We start from the raw sequence: 16,548 nt of genomic DNA, 5'->3' as shown, positions 1-16,548 counted from the left end.
AGTGGCATTGTTACCAGGAGCAGGACTAGAAATTATTGATAAAATAAGATTTCTATCAAAAAATAGGATTGTCAATAGCTACATAATTAAAGAATGAAATGTATAAAACATTTGTATCTTTAATATTTCAAGTCAAAGATCTATTTTAACACTGTACTATGAAATAAGGTAACCAGTTCATTCATATGTTCAAAGATCTCTACAAATTCTTATAAATTTATCTCCATAAATTGTTTCTACAGTATATTGGCAAACTTCCAAATGTTTGCACACTCCTAGATTGCAAACTAATATGACAAAATTCCTCTTGAGGTCATTGTTCTTAAATTGTTGCCACGTGTAGGCAGGGATTTCTTACATATTTTATTTTGAAGAAATATGCTCAATTTTGCTTATCAAATTAGTGGGGGAAAAGATATTATGCTTATTATAATGGGGTTGCCTTTGTAGTACAGTGGGTGAAGCTGTGGCCTGCGATGCTGGTATCACATATGAATGATGCTGCTCCACTTTGATCCAGCTCCCTGCTAATAATGTAGGTCAAAAGCAGCAGATGATGGCCCAAGTACTTGGGGCCCTGCACCCACATGGAGACCTGGAGGGAGTTCCAGTCTCCTAGATTTGTCCTGTCCTGGCTGTTGTGTCCATTTGGGGAGTTATGCAGCAGATGGAGGTTCTCTCCCTTTCTCTCTCTCTCTCTCTCCCTCTCTTACCCCCTCTTTCTGTCATTTGGTCTATCAAATAAATAAAGAAGCCTTAAAAACAAAAACTCATTTTTTAAAAATACTGATCTGGCAGTGCTTTGTCATGTAGTTAGATGTTCAGGGTCTCAGTCGGATGCACTCTGTTAGCCAATTTAAAAATCACAAGCGCTTCACAGTCATCAGTTTTGATCTCCACTTTTCCTTTGGTCTTTTTCACCACAAATCATTTCCCATGATCTCCACTGCACCTTTAAATGTAAGCGCTTTAGGTTATTATTCTTCAAATGTTTAATTTCCGTTTCCTGAGGCTGATCAGCTTTTAATGTTTCCTCATTAAAGAAAACTCTAAAGGTGTGTGGATTAGAAATAAAAGCTATCTGATCTTTCATTTTCATCTGAACAGTCCTACAACAGATAGTGCATTTAGTTACCGAGTGGTAACATGCCTAGGAACGTTTTTCTCGATAACCTTGTACCTCAAAAGGGACTGTCAGGCCCACTGCTCAGCCAGTCGCCAAGGAAACCAGTCCACCTGTGAATCTGGGGGACTCTGGGAAAGGCTGGAGAAAAAGGAAGCAGATTTTAAAACTTAAAGCTGCCAGGCCGGTGCCGTGGCTTAACAGGCTAATCCTCCGCCTTGTGGCGCTGGCACACCAGGTTCTAGTCCTGGTTGGGGCGCCGGATTCTATCCCGGTTGCCCCTCTTCCAGGCCAGCTCTCTGCTGTGGCCCAGGAAGGCAGTGGAGGATGGCCCAAGTGCTTGGGTCCTGCACCCGCATGGGAGACCAGGAGAAGCACCTGGCTCCTGGCTTCGGATCAGCGTGATGCGCCAGCTCAGCGGCCATTGGAGGGTGAACCAACAGCAAAAAGGAAAACCTTTCTCTCTGTCTCTCTCTCTCTCTCACTATCCACTCTGCCTGGCAAAAAAAAAAAAAAAAAAAAAAAAAAAACTTAAAGCTGGGATGAGGACGGCTGATGCTGCGCCCCCTATAAAATTGGCACAGTGGGTAAGCCACCACTTGGGACACCCGCTTCCCGTATTGGAGCCCCTGGGATCCAGTCGGATCTAGCTGCCCGCTAATGCACACCCTGGGAGGCAGCAGATGATGGCTCAAGTGCTTGGGTCCCTGCCCCCCTGCGGGAAATCCGCATGGAGCCCTTGTCCCGGCTTTGGCCTGGTCCAGCCCTGGAAGCTGTGGGCTGTGGGCATCTGGAGAGTGAACCAGGGGATGGAAGATGTTGTTGTCTCTCGCTGCCTTTCAAACAGAACAAAACAAAAGCTCCACATTTCAGGCATTGACTAGACCTTGGAACTTCTGCTTCCTCAGCTGAGGGAAAACTGCAGCGATGATACTCAAGTCAGAACTCCTGATTCTCCTAGGGCCTTAATTCCTGGACCTCTCCGACGGGGGGGGGGGGGGGGGGGGACGCGCATGCGCCCAGCTAATCCCTGTGTGGGTGGGGCCTGCCCTTGTGGGCGGGGCCCACTCCTTCCGTTTCACGGTCTCTCCGGGCACCAACTTCTCCCGCCGCACCTGCGCCTCACGTGACCTGCGCAGCCCGCGGGGCACCTGAGGGCGGATCCCGCGCTCGCAGGGGTCCCAGCGGGGAGAAGGGCGGCGCCCGCGGCAGGGGCAGGTCGGGAAGCTCGACTGGGTTCCACCCGCGGAGCGTCCTCTTTCGGGGCCTCTGAAGCCTCCATTTTCCCGGAATCCGGTTGTAAGCGCGCCACAGGGGCCGGCGGCGGTGTGGACGGCGGTGAGGCGCGCACCTGAGGCTGGCGGCGTGGACGCCGTCCGAACAGCTGGGGGTGAGCGCCTGGCCCAAGAGGCCGCGCCGCCCGGCTGTCCCCCTCCCGGCTTTGGGTCTCTTGGTCCGCGGAGACCCGGCAGGTCTCGGAGTTGGACACATTTCCAGTGCTTTCGTGCCGGAGAAGTAAGTGGCGTTGTTTTGGGGTGCTTGGCGCGTTTCGGGTCGGCTTTCGAGTGGATGGGGAGGCGTGTGCTGACACCGCCTAGGTGGCCCGTGTGCCCAGGGATTTAGCCGACAGTTGAGGTCCGGGTAGGCTTAGAGAGCTTTTTTCCAAACCAATGTTCCTCTGATGAAAGTCTCCGTGCTTCCGATTGTAGGGCGTCCGCAACGGGAGCTGAGTGCCCCGGGGGTGGAAGACAAAGTTTGTTTGGAAAATCACCCGAGTGCACTCGCACCCTTGGGATTTGAGAGTTCTCCAGAAAGCACCACCTGATCTTGTGTAATCAAGGCGATTATTATTTTTTTTTAGGCTTTATTGAAATTTGTGTTTGGGGAAAAAAGAGGCTGAACTTTTAGGGTAAGATGTAGATGAAAAAAAGATGCCTTTTTTTGGTAGAGATTATATACATAAGATTAGGACAGGCAATTATGATTTTTTAAAAAAGATTTATTTGAAAGGCAGAATTAGGGAGAGAAGAGAAAGTTCTTCCATCCTCTGGTTCTCTCCAAATGGCTGCAATGGCTAGGGCTTGGCCTATGAGAAGGCAGGAGCCAGGAGCTTCATCTGGGTCTCCCGTGTGGGTGCAGAAGCCCAAGGATATGGAATCATCTTCCACGGCTTTCCCAGGCACGTTAGCAGGGAGCTGGATTGGAAGAGGAGCAGCTGGGACTCCAGCCTGCACACACACACACAGAAGGTCGGCACTGCAGACGGCCCTCAAATTAAGAACAGGTTTTGCCTGTTCTTTCAGCAGGGCTGATTACTGCCTCCTTCTGCACCATTTTCCAATCAGTGTCAGGTTTTTTTTTACATTTGCTAGCCTTATTTTCTTACGGTTTCATATTATATTCCATATGCATATATGTAATATGAGAGACCTGGAATTAAAAAGATAAATTTATTTTGGTGCAGATTTTTTTACAACCCATGGATAATTTTTTTCATATTATGCATTCTCCATGAATTTTTTTTTTTTTAAGATTTATTTATTTGGGGGGCTGGTGCTGTGGTGTAGCAGGTGAAGCTGCAGCCTGCAGTGCCAGCAACCCATATGGGTGCTGGTTCGGGTCCTGACTGCTCCACTTCCAAGCCAGATCTCTGCTGTGGCCTGGGAAGGCAGTGGAAGATGGCCCAAGTGCTTGGGCCCCTGTGCCTGTGTGGGAGACCTGGAAGGAGCTTCTGGCTCCTGGCTTTGGATCAGCACAGCTCTGGCCATTGTGGCCAATTGGGGAGTGAACCAGCGGATGGAAGGCCTCCCTCCCTCCCTCCCTCCCTCCCCCCCACCCTCTGTCTCTCCTCCCTCTGTGTAACTCTGACTTTCAAATAAATAAATCTATGAAAAAAAAAAAACAAACCTGTCATATATTTGGGTGTAACATTTAAAGGCTAGAACTGGATTTAGAGAAAAAACTGAAATCTTCAAATTACATATTTGAACATTTTAGGCGCCTGATGCCGTCTTGACATGCAGCGGGTATAATAAATGATTACATTCTAGTTGGGGGACAGAAAGTATCTGATCACGCTAGCGATTGCTAGACTGAGAATTAAGACAGGCTGATGTGCTAGCCGAGAGATAGTAGTGTCCCTGCTTCAGGGACACCTGCTCTGAGGAAGCACCCTGACACTGCGACCTAACTGAGAAATAGGATCCCCAGGGCAGTTCTGCTGAAAGAAAACCACTTTATGAAGATGGGAGGACTAGAGCGAGGTTGACCAGGAAAGGTGAGAGGAAGAGAGGGGGAGGCAAGTGTTGAGGTCTGAGCAGACAAGCACAAAGCTCTCCACACAGGATTTTCTTGGCCTCGGAGAGGAGTTTGGGTTTTATTGTGAATTTCTGAATTTGTTCTTGAAGGATAAGTCCATGTTTTGCCACTCTTTCTTTTTGGTTTCTTTGTTTTACCCAGGGATGGTTCCTCTCCTAAATGTTTTATATTATTTTGTTCTTTGTTAGTTGATATATGACAATATAGCTTTCAATACTGCCACTTAAATTTTGTTGTTTTTTTATGAGTGAATCACACGGTTGCATCTTAAAGGCAGAGCGAATAGCCTTGGCCCCGCCCTGTGGAAGGAGCAGCTGAGACAGTTTAAGAGTTAAAAGAAGCCTTTGGGGTTTGAGATGAGCAGATCTGGAACGAGGCAGTGTGTAGAATTAATTCGTTATGGGGAAGGCTTCAAAGATGAAATAAATAGCCGAGGTTTTGGAAGTTCAACATCAAATCAGTCTGAAGTTACTCGACAAGAGTTGCACAACAGTGGTGGCTGGGATCATCCTCTGAGGTTACAGTTTTATAAATGTTTTCTGTCTCTCCAAATTATCCCTGTCCCAAGCAGTAGATTGTCCTTTAACAACATCAATGTAGGATCTTTCGCTGAGAAAAGTCTTGAACTGGTTTTGGCCCTTTTATATGGGTTGATGTTGCGTTTATCTGACTCCCAGGATGAAGTAACCTTTATCTGTTTAAAACCTGCAGGCTGTTTTACATCCAGTGAGGAACATGGTGAAACTGCTTCGCACACTGACCGATCACGGTGATGATGTCAACTGCTGTGCCTTCTCCTCTTCCCTCCTGGCCACCTGCTCCTTGGACAAAACCATCCGCCTGTACTCCTTAGGTGACTTCACTGAACTGCCACACTCTCCGTTGAAGTTCCACTCCTACGCTGTGCACTGCTGCTGTTTCTCCCCTTCAGGACACGTGTTGGCTTCGTGTTCGACAGATGGGACCACTGTCCTCTGGGATACTCAGAACGGACAGACTTTGGCAGTGATGGCACAGCCCAGTGGGAGCCCCGTGCGGGTCTGCCGCTTCTCCCCAGACTCCACTTGTTTGGCGTCAGGCGCAGCTGATGGAACAGTTGTTTTGTGGAATGCGCAGTCGCACAAGTTGTATAGGTATGGATATCTAAGTCCTGTTTGTTTTCATAACAAGATAGACCCTCCTAAATAAAAAAAGTCAAGAAGGAAAACAGCCCAAAATAACTTTGATGACTTTAGGAAGTAGATAGTTTTCCTGAAGCACTGGGAAACCTTTTCATTTGTCTGAAGGTCAAGAAAATGGACAGATGTTTTAAATTCCCAGTCTTTTTAAAATAAAGACTAATCTTATTAGACTTTCATTTCTTTCCTTTTTTTAAAACTGTAAGAGTTAGGCAAAGAAAGCAGTCTTTTGAATAAGCTTTGGTAATTTTAGGCTTCATTTTTGTCACTCACGGCACAACCGTTCTCAGTAATAAAGCAGTGGTGGGTATGGCTGGTGAAGCCGTGCAGTCCTTTCCCAGACTGGGGGATACCTGCTGGGTGAGGACCAAGCCCAGAAGAACAAAATTTATGACTGTGGTGGTGCTGAGTTGCTGATGATTTCTTTAAAAACGCACTGGAAAAACTCTTTTGGGAAAAGATACATCAGTTTACTTACCATGGATGTTTTGCACCTAACAACATTAAGATCATAGCCATTTATATTGTGGTGAAATACACATAATATGAAATTTACCATTTTAACTGTGTTTTAAGTGTATAAAGTGGCAGTAAAAACAATTCATGTTTAAAATGTTGGTAGGTAAAATAACCTCCTGTGCTTCTCCCTCGTTGTCCTCAGGCATCATACAGAGCACAGATCAGATCTAGCCTCCCTCAGCTAGCCAGGTGCTGATTTAAGGTCAGGTCTTTGAGATGAAGAAGTGAAGAGCATATGTGTTTGTGTGTGTTTTACTGTCTATTTATTTTGAGAGAGTTCCCATTCACTGGTTCATTCTCCATGCCCTCAAAGGCCAGGGCTAGGCCAGGCTGAAGTTAGAAATTTAAGAATTCACACGAGGTCTCCCATGTGTGTGGTAAGAGCTGTCACCTGCTGCCTCCTGGGGTATGCATTAGCAGGAAGCTAGAACTTGGAACAAAGCCAGGACTATAATTCAGGCTCTTAACAGCCTAAATGCCCGCCCTCCCCTGCAAGATAATTTTAACTTGTTCACAACATTTTCTTTCCATAAAAAATTTATATTTGAATTTGGGTTTAAAGGCATTACTAGTATGTCTGGGTGATTTTAATACAGAAGTTCAAAATACATTTGACTCCAATAATGTGTTTTTCATTAAAAATGGTTTTATACTATCTTTTTATTTATTTTTAAAATTTATTTGACAGAGTTATAGACAGTGAAAGACAGAGAGAAAGGTCTTCCTTCCATTGGTTCACTCTCCAAATGGCCACTATGGCCAGCACTGCGCTGATCCAGGTGCTTCTTCCTGGTCTCCCATGTGAGTGCAGGGGCCCAAGCCCTTGGCCATCCTCCACTGCCCTCCCAGGCCACAGCAGAGAGCTGGACTGGAAGAGGGGCAACTGGGACTAGAACCCGGCGCCCATATGGGATGCCGGCGCCACAGGCGGAGGATTAACCAAGTGAGCCATGGCGCTGGCCCCTCATACTATCTTTTTAAAAATACATATATGGCGGCCGGCGCCACGGCTCAATGGGGCTAATCCTCCGCTTTGCGGCGCCAGCACACCGGGTTCTAGTCCCAGTCGGGGTGCCAGATTCTGTCCTGGTTGCCCTTCTTCCAGTCCATCTCTATGCTGTGGCCCGGGAGGGCAGTGGAGGATGGCCCAAGTGCTTGGGCCCTGCACCTGCATGGGAGACCAGGAGAAGCACCTAGCTCCTGGCTTTGGATCAGCGCAATGCACCGGCCGTGGCGGCCATTGGAGGGTGAACCAACGGCAAAGGAAGACCTTTCTCTCTGTATCTCTCTCTCTCTCTCTCTCACTGTCCACTCTGCCTGTCAAAAAAAAAAAAAAAAAAAAAAAAGGCTATAGTTGATAATGTTGGTTGTCATGTTTTTTTTTTGTTTTTTTAGGTGTTTATTTTCATCTACTTGAAAGGCAGAGTGACAGAGAGAGAGAGAGAGAGAGAGAGAGATGTTTCATCTGCTGCTTTACTTCCCAGCCACAGCAACCAGGGCTGGGCCAAGCTGAAACCAGGGGCCTAGAACTTCATCCATGTCTCCCATATGGGTGACAGAGGCCCGAGCACTTGAGCTGTCATCCTCTGCCTCCCAGCAGGCATCAGGCTGGGACTCTGACATGGGATGTGGGTGTTGCAAGAGGCAGCTTAAACGTCTGCACCACAACACCTGCCTCACTGTTTGTGAAGTTTTATAGAGTTTAGTGTTTTCATATTGAGTTGCCTATAAGGGAAAATACAGACATAAAGGACTTTGGTTTAGATCCCTGTGATTTAGGCTTACTTGTGTTAGTTCTTCCCTATTTTTGGAAAGCATATGTCCATTGATAGCATGTAAGTGATACTTTATTGCTATAGGTATCAGCTTCCCTTTCTCTCCAGTTCTGTTATAGCTTTTCTCCTCCTTTGACGGTTGATATCAAACTGCTGTTATCTACTATGATACATAGTAAGGATGCTCCAAAATGGAAATCCTCTTTCTTGCTTTATTTCAGATGCGGTAGTGTTAAGGATGGCTCCTTGGTGGCCTGTGCGTTTTCTCCTAATGGAAGCTTCTTTGTCACTGGCTCCTCGTGTGGAGATTTAACAGTGTGGGATGATAAAATGAGATGTCTGCATAGTGAAAAAGCGCATGATCTTGGAATTACTTGCTGCGATTTTTCTTCGCAGCCAGTTTCTGGTTAGTAGTTTTACACTTTTAAGTACTAGAGATTCCTCTTTGTAATTTTCATGTCTTTTTATTCTTTTATTCATTTTCATTTCATCATTAGTAAAGTCAGGAGCTCTCAATTCATTCCTCTTAAGGAATCATCCCTCTGTATCTTTTTTAATATAAATCTTTTTTTAATATAAAATCATGAAATATTATATACACTTTAGTATATGTAGTGGATAACTTGACACAACAGATTGGGAGTTCTTGAATATGACAATTTAGAGAATTTTACCCCGTTGGTTTCATTGTGATTTTTAAAATACACTATCTTGATATTCAAATAGAAATGTGAGATTAAAAAATTGGAAACAAGCTATTTTCTATTAACTAGCTTAATCTTCCAAAAGTTAACTTTGTAAGTTATTTGACAACATAATCCTGTTTTAAAATGCTCTTACTGTAGAATCTTGGGTTTAAACACAATTGGGAAATTGTCTCTCTTTGTTTTCATTTTTTGTGTTAGGATGAAAGCTCTGCCTTTGACCTCTCCAGTCTTGTCACCAAACTGGTGCTGTCTATAGCAATATAATGCAAGATACATAGGTAAATTAAAATTTTTCTAGATGAAATTAATTTAAATACATTTTAATCAATATTTTGATAATTGAAAACCAATAGATATTATTAATGAGATATTTTACCTATTTTTGTGCTAAGTCTTTGAAATCTGATATATGTTAGAGCTGTAAGCACATCTGTTTGAACCAGACACATTTCAGGTTTTTGGTAGCTGTGTGTGGCTCAGTCATTATGTTACTGGGCACCACTGGTCCAGACTTGGACAGGGTTGCCTTGGCATTGCCCCATTTCACATCTGTCAGTGAATTGTTAAGATGTAATTAAGTTAGATAAAAGCCCACATCCAAAAAGCAAAGTCTGTAAGTACTTCTATATTCTGTTTCTCCCTAGTCTCAAATCATTCTTGGCTTTGTGTATTCTCTCTTGCCTTCTTTCATTCCTTGCGTGTTTCTTTTTCTGGGTTTTACATGTGGCTCCTTTAGATTTTGTCTGAAAAATCGCTTCAGTTGAGCCTCCGCAGCTCTCACTCTGCACTAAATTCAGATCGTTTTTTTATAGTCTTTTATTTTCACATTGCATTTTAAAAACAGTATTTAGGGAAATACCACATTCTAAAAGTATAGTTATTTAAATGGATAATGTTTAATTTTTTTTAAGATTTATTTTATTTACTTGAAAGAGTGAAAGGGGGAGACAGAGAAGAAAGAGATTTTCCAACTACTGGTTCAATACCCAAATGACCACAGTGGCTAGGGCTGGATCAGGTGAAAACAGGAGCCTCGAATTCCACCAGGGTCTCCCACTCTAGGAGCAGGGGCCCAAGCACTTGGGCCATCTTCCACTGTTTTCCTAGGCATGCTAGAAAGGAGCTGGATTGGAAGTGGAGCAGCTGGGACTCGAACCAGCACTCTGCTATGAGATGTCGGCTTCACAAGCCTGCCTTAACTTGCTGCACCACAACACTGGCCTTTGTTACATGATTTTCAAGTAGTTATCATAGGAATTATGGCAGTTAGGCTGTGCCTACTTAAAATATTAAGTACATATACTTTGGACTTGTTACTCTTTGATTTGGTGTTCATGTCTGTGAATGCCGGGACATTGACTCTTTTGTGACATTTTGCTTAAATTTATGTTCTCATTTGCACCTGAGGATAAAGGATCTCTCCAGTTTTTAACTGAGGAAGAAAGCTTGGGTTCAGTTATACTGAAACTTAAATAGTTTTCCTGAGGAAAAGTACATTTCTAATATTATTTTTAAATATCAAGCACAGGCATTTTAAGCTCTGTAATTTTCCATTGTCCTAGCTGAATTCTAATTACTTAACATAATTCAGAATTGGAAAGAAACTATTTAGTCAAGAAACAAAAAAATTGGTTTTCCTATCAGATTTAATAATTCATGTTTGCTCTTAGCCTTTTATTGAGTATTTAGCTTAAAAAGACTTAGTAGAGTGGATGTTGAACCTACTAGTTGAGACACTTGTGTCCCACCCACTTGCAAGTCCTTGGGTTAGAGTCCTAACTCCAGCTTCCTTCCAGCTCCTTCCTGGGAGGTAGCAGTGATGATTCAAGTAATTGAGTTCCTGCAAGCCTCATGGGAGACCCAGACTGAATTCCTTGTTCTAGGCTTAAGCCTCACCCATTGTGAACATTTGGGGAGTAAACGAGGCAGATGGGAGCTCCCTGTCACTCTGCCTTTCACATACATCTTTAAAAAAAAAAAAAACAACAAAAAACTTTTACTGATCACTGGAATTACTTATGTTCATCAAGGGTTCTCTGTGAAGAGTTATACTTTGAAACTGTGCTACAAAAACCAAAATGCTGTTGAAATGTGGGACTCTATTACAGAGTTAGAGAAACCTCCAATGAAACAGGCATTGCTTTGTTGTATGTTAATAAAACATACCTGCTTTCTATAAGAGTCCATAGAAAAAATTACATACCCAAGTTATAAATCGGTATATCTGCTAAATGTTTTTGAATCCGAGTGCAATCATAAGATGAAAATTAAGCTTCTTAGTTTTGCTTTATGAGTGCTGTGCCCTTCTCTGATGGAACAGCATCTGTGACACCAGGTGGGATGCATGTAACATCAAGGTGACAATATCAGTGTTTATATTACTCACAAATATTTAGGAAGTTAACCTACTGGATTTGTAACAATACACTGAAATTGTCTAAGTAAACAAACTACTAAGTGGATTTTCGAGATGCCAAGTTTAATTGACTACTTTCTTTAAATTATGTAGTATTTCCCACTGAATAGGCTGATTTGATGTTATTTTGGATTAATATAGTTCCAGCCTATATCTTGATTAAAGCAAATGGAAAAAATTCCAATTATTATTCTGTTCAAATTATAGACCAAACTTAAAAAAAAAAAAAAGATACATCCTAAGAAAGTTAACATTCTGATTATGACTGACTCTTCTAAGTTTTCCCAACAGCACTAGCCTTATAGCCCCTAAAATTGCATTGGAAGATGCCCTACTTTAGTATCTAACCATTGAAACCTTTCAGCTTTGAATTTTATTCTTAGTGGAAGGTAAATAAAAAACTTTTTATTGTTGCAGCTTTTTTAAAAAAAGTCTTTAACAAGTGTTTCATTAGGTGGGGTAAGTTAACATGTTTCTTGTGAACATTAAGTGAATTGCTTCAACAGATCTCACTATAAGAAATTGAAAGTTTTTGAGTTTATATGTTTTATCAGTTATTTATTTTAAAATAAATGTACATTTTTAGGTGGAGAGCAGTACTTTCAGTTTTTTCGATTGGCATCATGTGGTCAGGACTGCCAAGTCAAAATTTGGCTTGTTTCTACCCATATCTTAGGTATGTATTCTTCTAGTGTGTCTAAACTTTTTATGATCTGGAAAAAACTTGTTTAGTCTTTTTACATAAGGTACTCTGGATATCTGAAAGTGATTGTAAAAATATATTTCCAGAAACTTCCAATCAAGTAATTCATACACATGAATTAAAAATGAGGTACTCACTGCTGATTCTGGCTTCACCCCCGTCTCATCACACATATTCCTGTCCTCGAGAGGGAATTGCTTTGCGCTTGATAACGTTTTTAGCTCTTGGTGATTTTCACAGTTTCTGTAAACATTATTTATGCCACTGTCCTTGTATTGATTCACTTACTGTTTTTTTATATTTGTGGGTCCTTTTCCTATTCAGTGCACTATTCCCTCAGGTGACCCTTTCATTCAAGCGGCTGTGTTGTTCAGTTTTGAAATACGTTGTTCCTTTATATTATTTCCTTAATAAATTTTTGTCTATTTTCCCTGCTTCTCCTGACTCCCATCAGTTGAGTTGTTGGACCTCTTGAATTGATTCTTGATGTCTTATATTTTTCCCCTATATACCTCTTTTAAGTTTTTTTCTACTTACAGAAAAATTCTCAGCTTTATCTTAACCCTCTTTAGAATTTTTCACTTCATCTTTCTCATTGCAAATTTATAAAAGTACTTTTTTGTTTCCTTTTTATAAGGCCCTTTTAGTTTATGAATGTAAGATCTTCGCAAAACTCTCAGGATGTCAGTTGGGTTTTGTTATTGTTGTTCATTTGTTTTTAAGTTCCCTCTGTTTTCTTTTCTTTCTTTGCTCTTGGGCTCGTTTTTCCTTACCCTGATTCTGCTGTTTCATTTTGTTCTTTTCCAATGTCTGGTGATCTGTAGTGTTCTAAGTATATTAAAAACTAGACAGGGCTGGCCTTGTGGCATAGCGGGTAAACTGACACACGTGATACTGGTGTCCCATATGGACACTGATTCATGTCCCAACTGCTCCACTTCCAATCCAGCTTCCTGACAATGGCCTGGGAAAAGCAGTAGAAGATGGCCCAAGTGCTTGGGCCCCTGCCACCTGTGTGGGAGACCTGGCTGAAGCCCCTGACTCCTGGCTTAGCCCTGGCCCAGCCTGGGCTGTTGCAACCATCTGGAGAGTGAACCAGCAGATGGAAGATATCTTCTTCTGGTTCTCTTCCTCTCTCTGTAACTCATTCAAATAATTTTTTTTTTTTAAAAAGAACTAGATAATCACATGTTTAGAAGGCCTTTGTTGTTACTGGTTCCCTTTGGATGAAGAGGTGGGGAGTTGACCCATGCTGGAAAGGAGGGTGAAGAGATGGATGTCTGTGTGGCCCTAGAGCTCCCCATGCTGCAGTCATTATTTTCCTTAGAAAAGCTTTGCCTTTGGATAGCCCCTGTCTTTTGTGGAACATGCTGTGGGTGGGCCTGGGGAGGGATTAGAAATGGATACTAGCATTCCATGTACCGACTTTGAGTTAACCTTTCTGTTTTCAAGTGTATTATCTGTATCATTCTGATTTTCCTTTTCTCAGTTGTTGATAGTCCTCAGTCTTGAAGAGTTTTCTAGGTCAGAGTAACTTTCTGATCCTACCTTTGCCCTGTGTGCTGTTATCCCTCCATTACTGCTTTATTGGTTAATCTGCTTCCTGCCCTCCCAAAATTGGTTTCCATTTCTGATTTGCTGTTGATCCGCCTCTCATTCTCTTCATTCATCTACCCTTATATCTTTATTAGTTTCTTCCTTATTATTTTAATGGTGAGTTTGAAATTTTGCAGTCAGTTGGCCTTCTTCAGTCAGATGCTTCAAAATATGTTGTTTGTACCTTGTACCTCTGATTACAATAGTGTACACAGGAGAGTCCACATATTTTTAAGAAAGAAGTACATTGCCTCTTTTTAAATTAATTAATTAATTTTTTTATTTTGACAGGCAGAGTTAGAGAGAGAGAGAGAGACAGAGAAAGGTCTTCCCTCCGTTGGTTTACCCCCCAAATGGCTGCTGCAGCCGGTGCGCTGCGCCAATCCGAAGCCAGGAGCCAGGTGCTTCCTCCTGGTCTCCTATGCGGGTGCAGGGCCCAAGCACTTGGGCCATCCTCCACTGCCTTCCCGGGCCACAGCAGAGAGCTGGACTGGAAGAGGAGCAACTGGGACAGAATCAAGCGCCCCAACCAGGATTAGAACCCAAGGCCAAGGTGCCGGTGCCACAGGCGGAGGATTAGCCTAGTGAGCCGCAACGCTGGCCAGTCCATTGCTTTTTGAGTGGAAATGTAGCTATCCATTGCCTGTTAGGTTACAGTTAGTACTTAATTTAATATGTGGTTTGCTGGTGAGGATAAGAGTTCCTTTTATCTGGTCTACCCAGGTTCTTCATTATGTTTCTTCCTTTTAAAATTTTAAATAATTAAAAAAAATTTTTTTAAGGTATACAAGTTTCATATATTCCATATATACAGATTTAGGAACATAGTGATCCTTCTCAATCTAATCTTTCCTGCCAGCACTCCCACCCTTCTTCCTCTTCCTCCTATTCCCGCTCAGAATTTTTACGACATATTTTGAGTTTACATAATAGTCATAACATTAACTTTATACTAAATAAAAGTTCAACAAATAGTATGAAGGGAAAAAAACACTTCTTTAATAGCTGAGACAAGGGCTGTAAACAATCTTCGAATCTCAAAATGTCAATTTCACTTTTAAACATCACCTTTTAGGTATTCTATTAGTTACCACATATCAAGGAAAACATATAGTATTTGTCTTTTTGAGACTGGCTTATTTCACTAAGTATAATGGTTTCCAGTTGCATCCATTTTGTTGCGAAAGACAATATTTCATTTTTTTTTTAAACTCTGAGTAGTATTCCATGGTGTGTGTGTGTTTGTGTGTGTGTGTGTCTATCTACCATAATTTTTTCCCAGTCATTAGTTGATGAACATCTGGGTTGATTCCATACCTTAGCTATTGTGAATCGAGCTGCAATGAATGGTACAGATGGATCATATGGTAGGTCTGAATTCAGATTTCTGAGTTATCTCCATATTGTTTCCACAATGGCTGCACCAACAGTGGATTAGGGTATCCCTTCCCCCTACATCCTCACCAGCATTTATTGTTTATTGATTTCTGTATGAGAGCCATTCCACTGGGGTGAGGTAAAACCTCATTGTGGTTTTGATTTTCATTTTCCTGATGGCTAATGAACCTGAGCTTTTTTTTTTTTTTTTTTTTTAAGATCTATTTATTTATTTGAAAGTCAGGGTTACACAGAGAGAGAGAAGGAGAGGCAGAGAGACAAAGAGGTCTTCCATCTGCTGGTTCACTCCCCAATTGGCTACAACGATCCGGAGCTGTGCTGATCCATAGCTGGGAGCCAGGAGCTTCCTCTGGTCTCCCATGCGGGTGCAGGGACCCAAGCACTTGGGCCATCTTGTACTGCTTTCCCAGGCCATAGCAGAGGGCTAGATCAGAAGTGGAGCAGCCGGGACTTGAACCGGCCTCCATATGGGAGGCTGGCACTACAGGCACCAGCTTTACCAGCTACGCCATAGCACCAGCACTCCTGAGCATTTTTTGAAGTGTCTGTTGCCCATTTGAATTTCCTCTTTGGATCAATGCCTGCTCAAGTCCTTTGCCCATTTCTTAACTGGATTGTTGATTTTGTTGAGTTTCTTGAGCTCTTTATAGATTCTGGATATTAATCCTTTATCAGTTGCATAGTTTCTCCCATTCTGTCTACTGCCTCACTTTGCTGAGTATTTCTTTGGCAGTACTGAAGCTTCTCAGCTTAATATATTTCCGTTTGCCAATTTTGGCTTTGATCGCCTATGCCTCTGGGGTCTTTTCCAAAGTCTTTGCCTATGCCAATTTCCTGCAGAATTTCCCAGATGTTCTCAAGTAATTTGATGGTATTGGCTTGTAGATTTAGGATCTTGATCCATTTTGAATGGATTTTAATGTAAAGTATAAGGTAGGGGTCTAGTTTCATACTTCTGCATGCAGAGATCCAGCATTTCCCAGTACCGTTTGTCGAAGAGACTCCTGGTTCCAGGGATTGATTTTAGCTTCTTTGTCAAATATAAGTTAATTTCTATTCTGTTCCATTGGTCTACACATCTATTTTTTTTGCCTGTACTAGGCTGTTTTGATTATAACTGTCCTGTAATATGTCTTAAAATCTGGTATTCTGATGCCTCCAGCTTTGCTTTTGTTGTATAAGCTTGTTTTAACTATTTGGGATCTTTGTATTTCCATATACATTTTAGCATTGTTTCTTGATCTGAGAAGAATTTATTGGTATTTTGATTTGGATTGCATTGAATCTGTAAATTGCTTTGGATGGTATGGACATTTTGATGATATTGATTCTTTCATTCCACAAACATGGAAGATTTTTCCATATTGACATTTCTCAAAAAAGGAAATCCAAATGGCCAACAGACACATGAAAAAATGCTCAAGATCACTAGCCATCAGGGAAATGCAAATCAAAAAGGTTTCACCTCACTCCAGTTAGAATGGCTTTCATACAGAAATCAACAAACAACAAATGCTGGTGAGGATGTGGGGAAAAGGTACCCTAAGCCATTGCTGGTGGGAATGCAAACTGGTAAAGCCACTATGGAAGACAGTTTGGAGATACCTCAGATATCTGAATATAGTCCTACCATACGACCCATCCATCCCAGTCCTTGGAATTTACCCAAAGGAAATTAAATCAGCAAATGAAAGAGACATCTGCATCTCTATGTTTATTGCAGCTCAATTCACGATAGCTAAGACATGGAATCAACCTACATGCCCATCAACGAAAGATGGGATAAAGAAACTATGGGATATGTACTCTATGGAA

The 16,548-nt window shown here is 42.2% G+C and overlaps 1 protein-coding gene across 1 annotated transcript in view; it reads left to right on the top strand.

Moving 5' to 3' along the window:
- The first annotated feature begins 2,226 nt into the window (after positions 1-2,226).
- WDSUB1 (WD repeat, sterile alpha motif and U-box domain containing 1) overlaps positions 2,227-16,548 on the top strand; it is a 55,145-nt gene continuing 40,823 nt past the window's right edge. Inside the window, exons 1-4 of the mRNA XM_062187111.1 lie at positions 2,227-2,638; positions 5,153-5,574; positions 8,135-8,319; positions 11,623-11,712. Of these exons, the coding sequence (XP_062043095.1) occupies positions 5,177-5,574; positions 8,135-8,319; positions 11,623-11,712 (673 nt within the window). The 5' untranslated portion in view covers positions 2,227-2,638; positions 5,153-5,176. The remainder of the gene's footprint in view (positions 2,639-5,152; positions 5,575-8,134; positions 8,320-11,622; positions 11,713-16,548) is intronic.

The sequence above is a fragment of the Lepus europaeus genome, chromosome 1 (genome assembly GCF_033115175.1).
Source record: "Lepus europaeus isolate LE1 chromosome 1, mLepTim1.pri, whole genome shotgun sequence".
NCBI lineage: Eukaryota > Metazoa > Chordata > Mammalia > Lagomorpha > Leporidae > Lepus > Lepus europaeus.
Note: the sequence above shows the minus strand (reverse complement) of the source record. Positions and strands in the feature narration are given on the sequence as shown.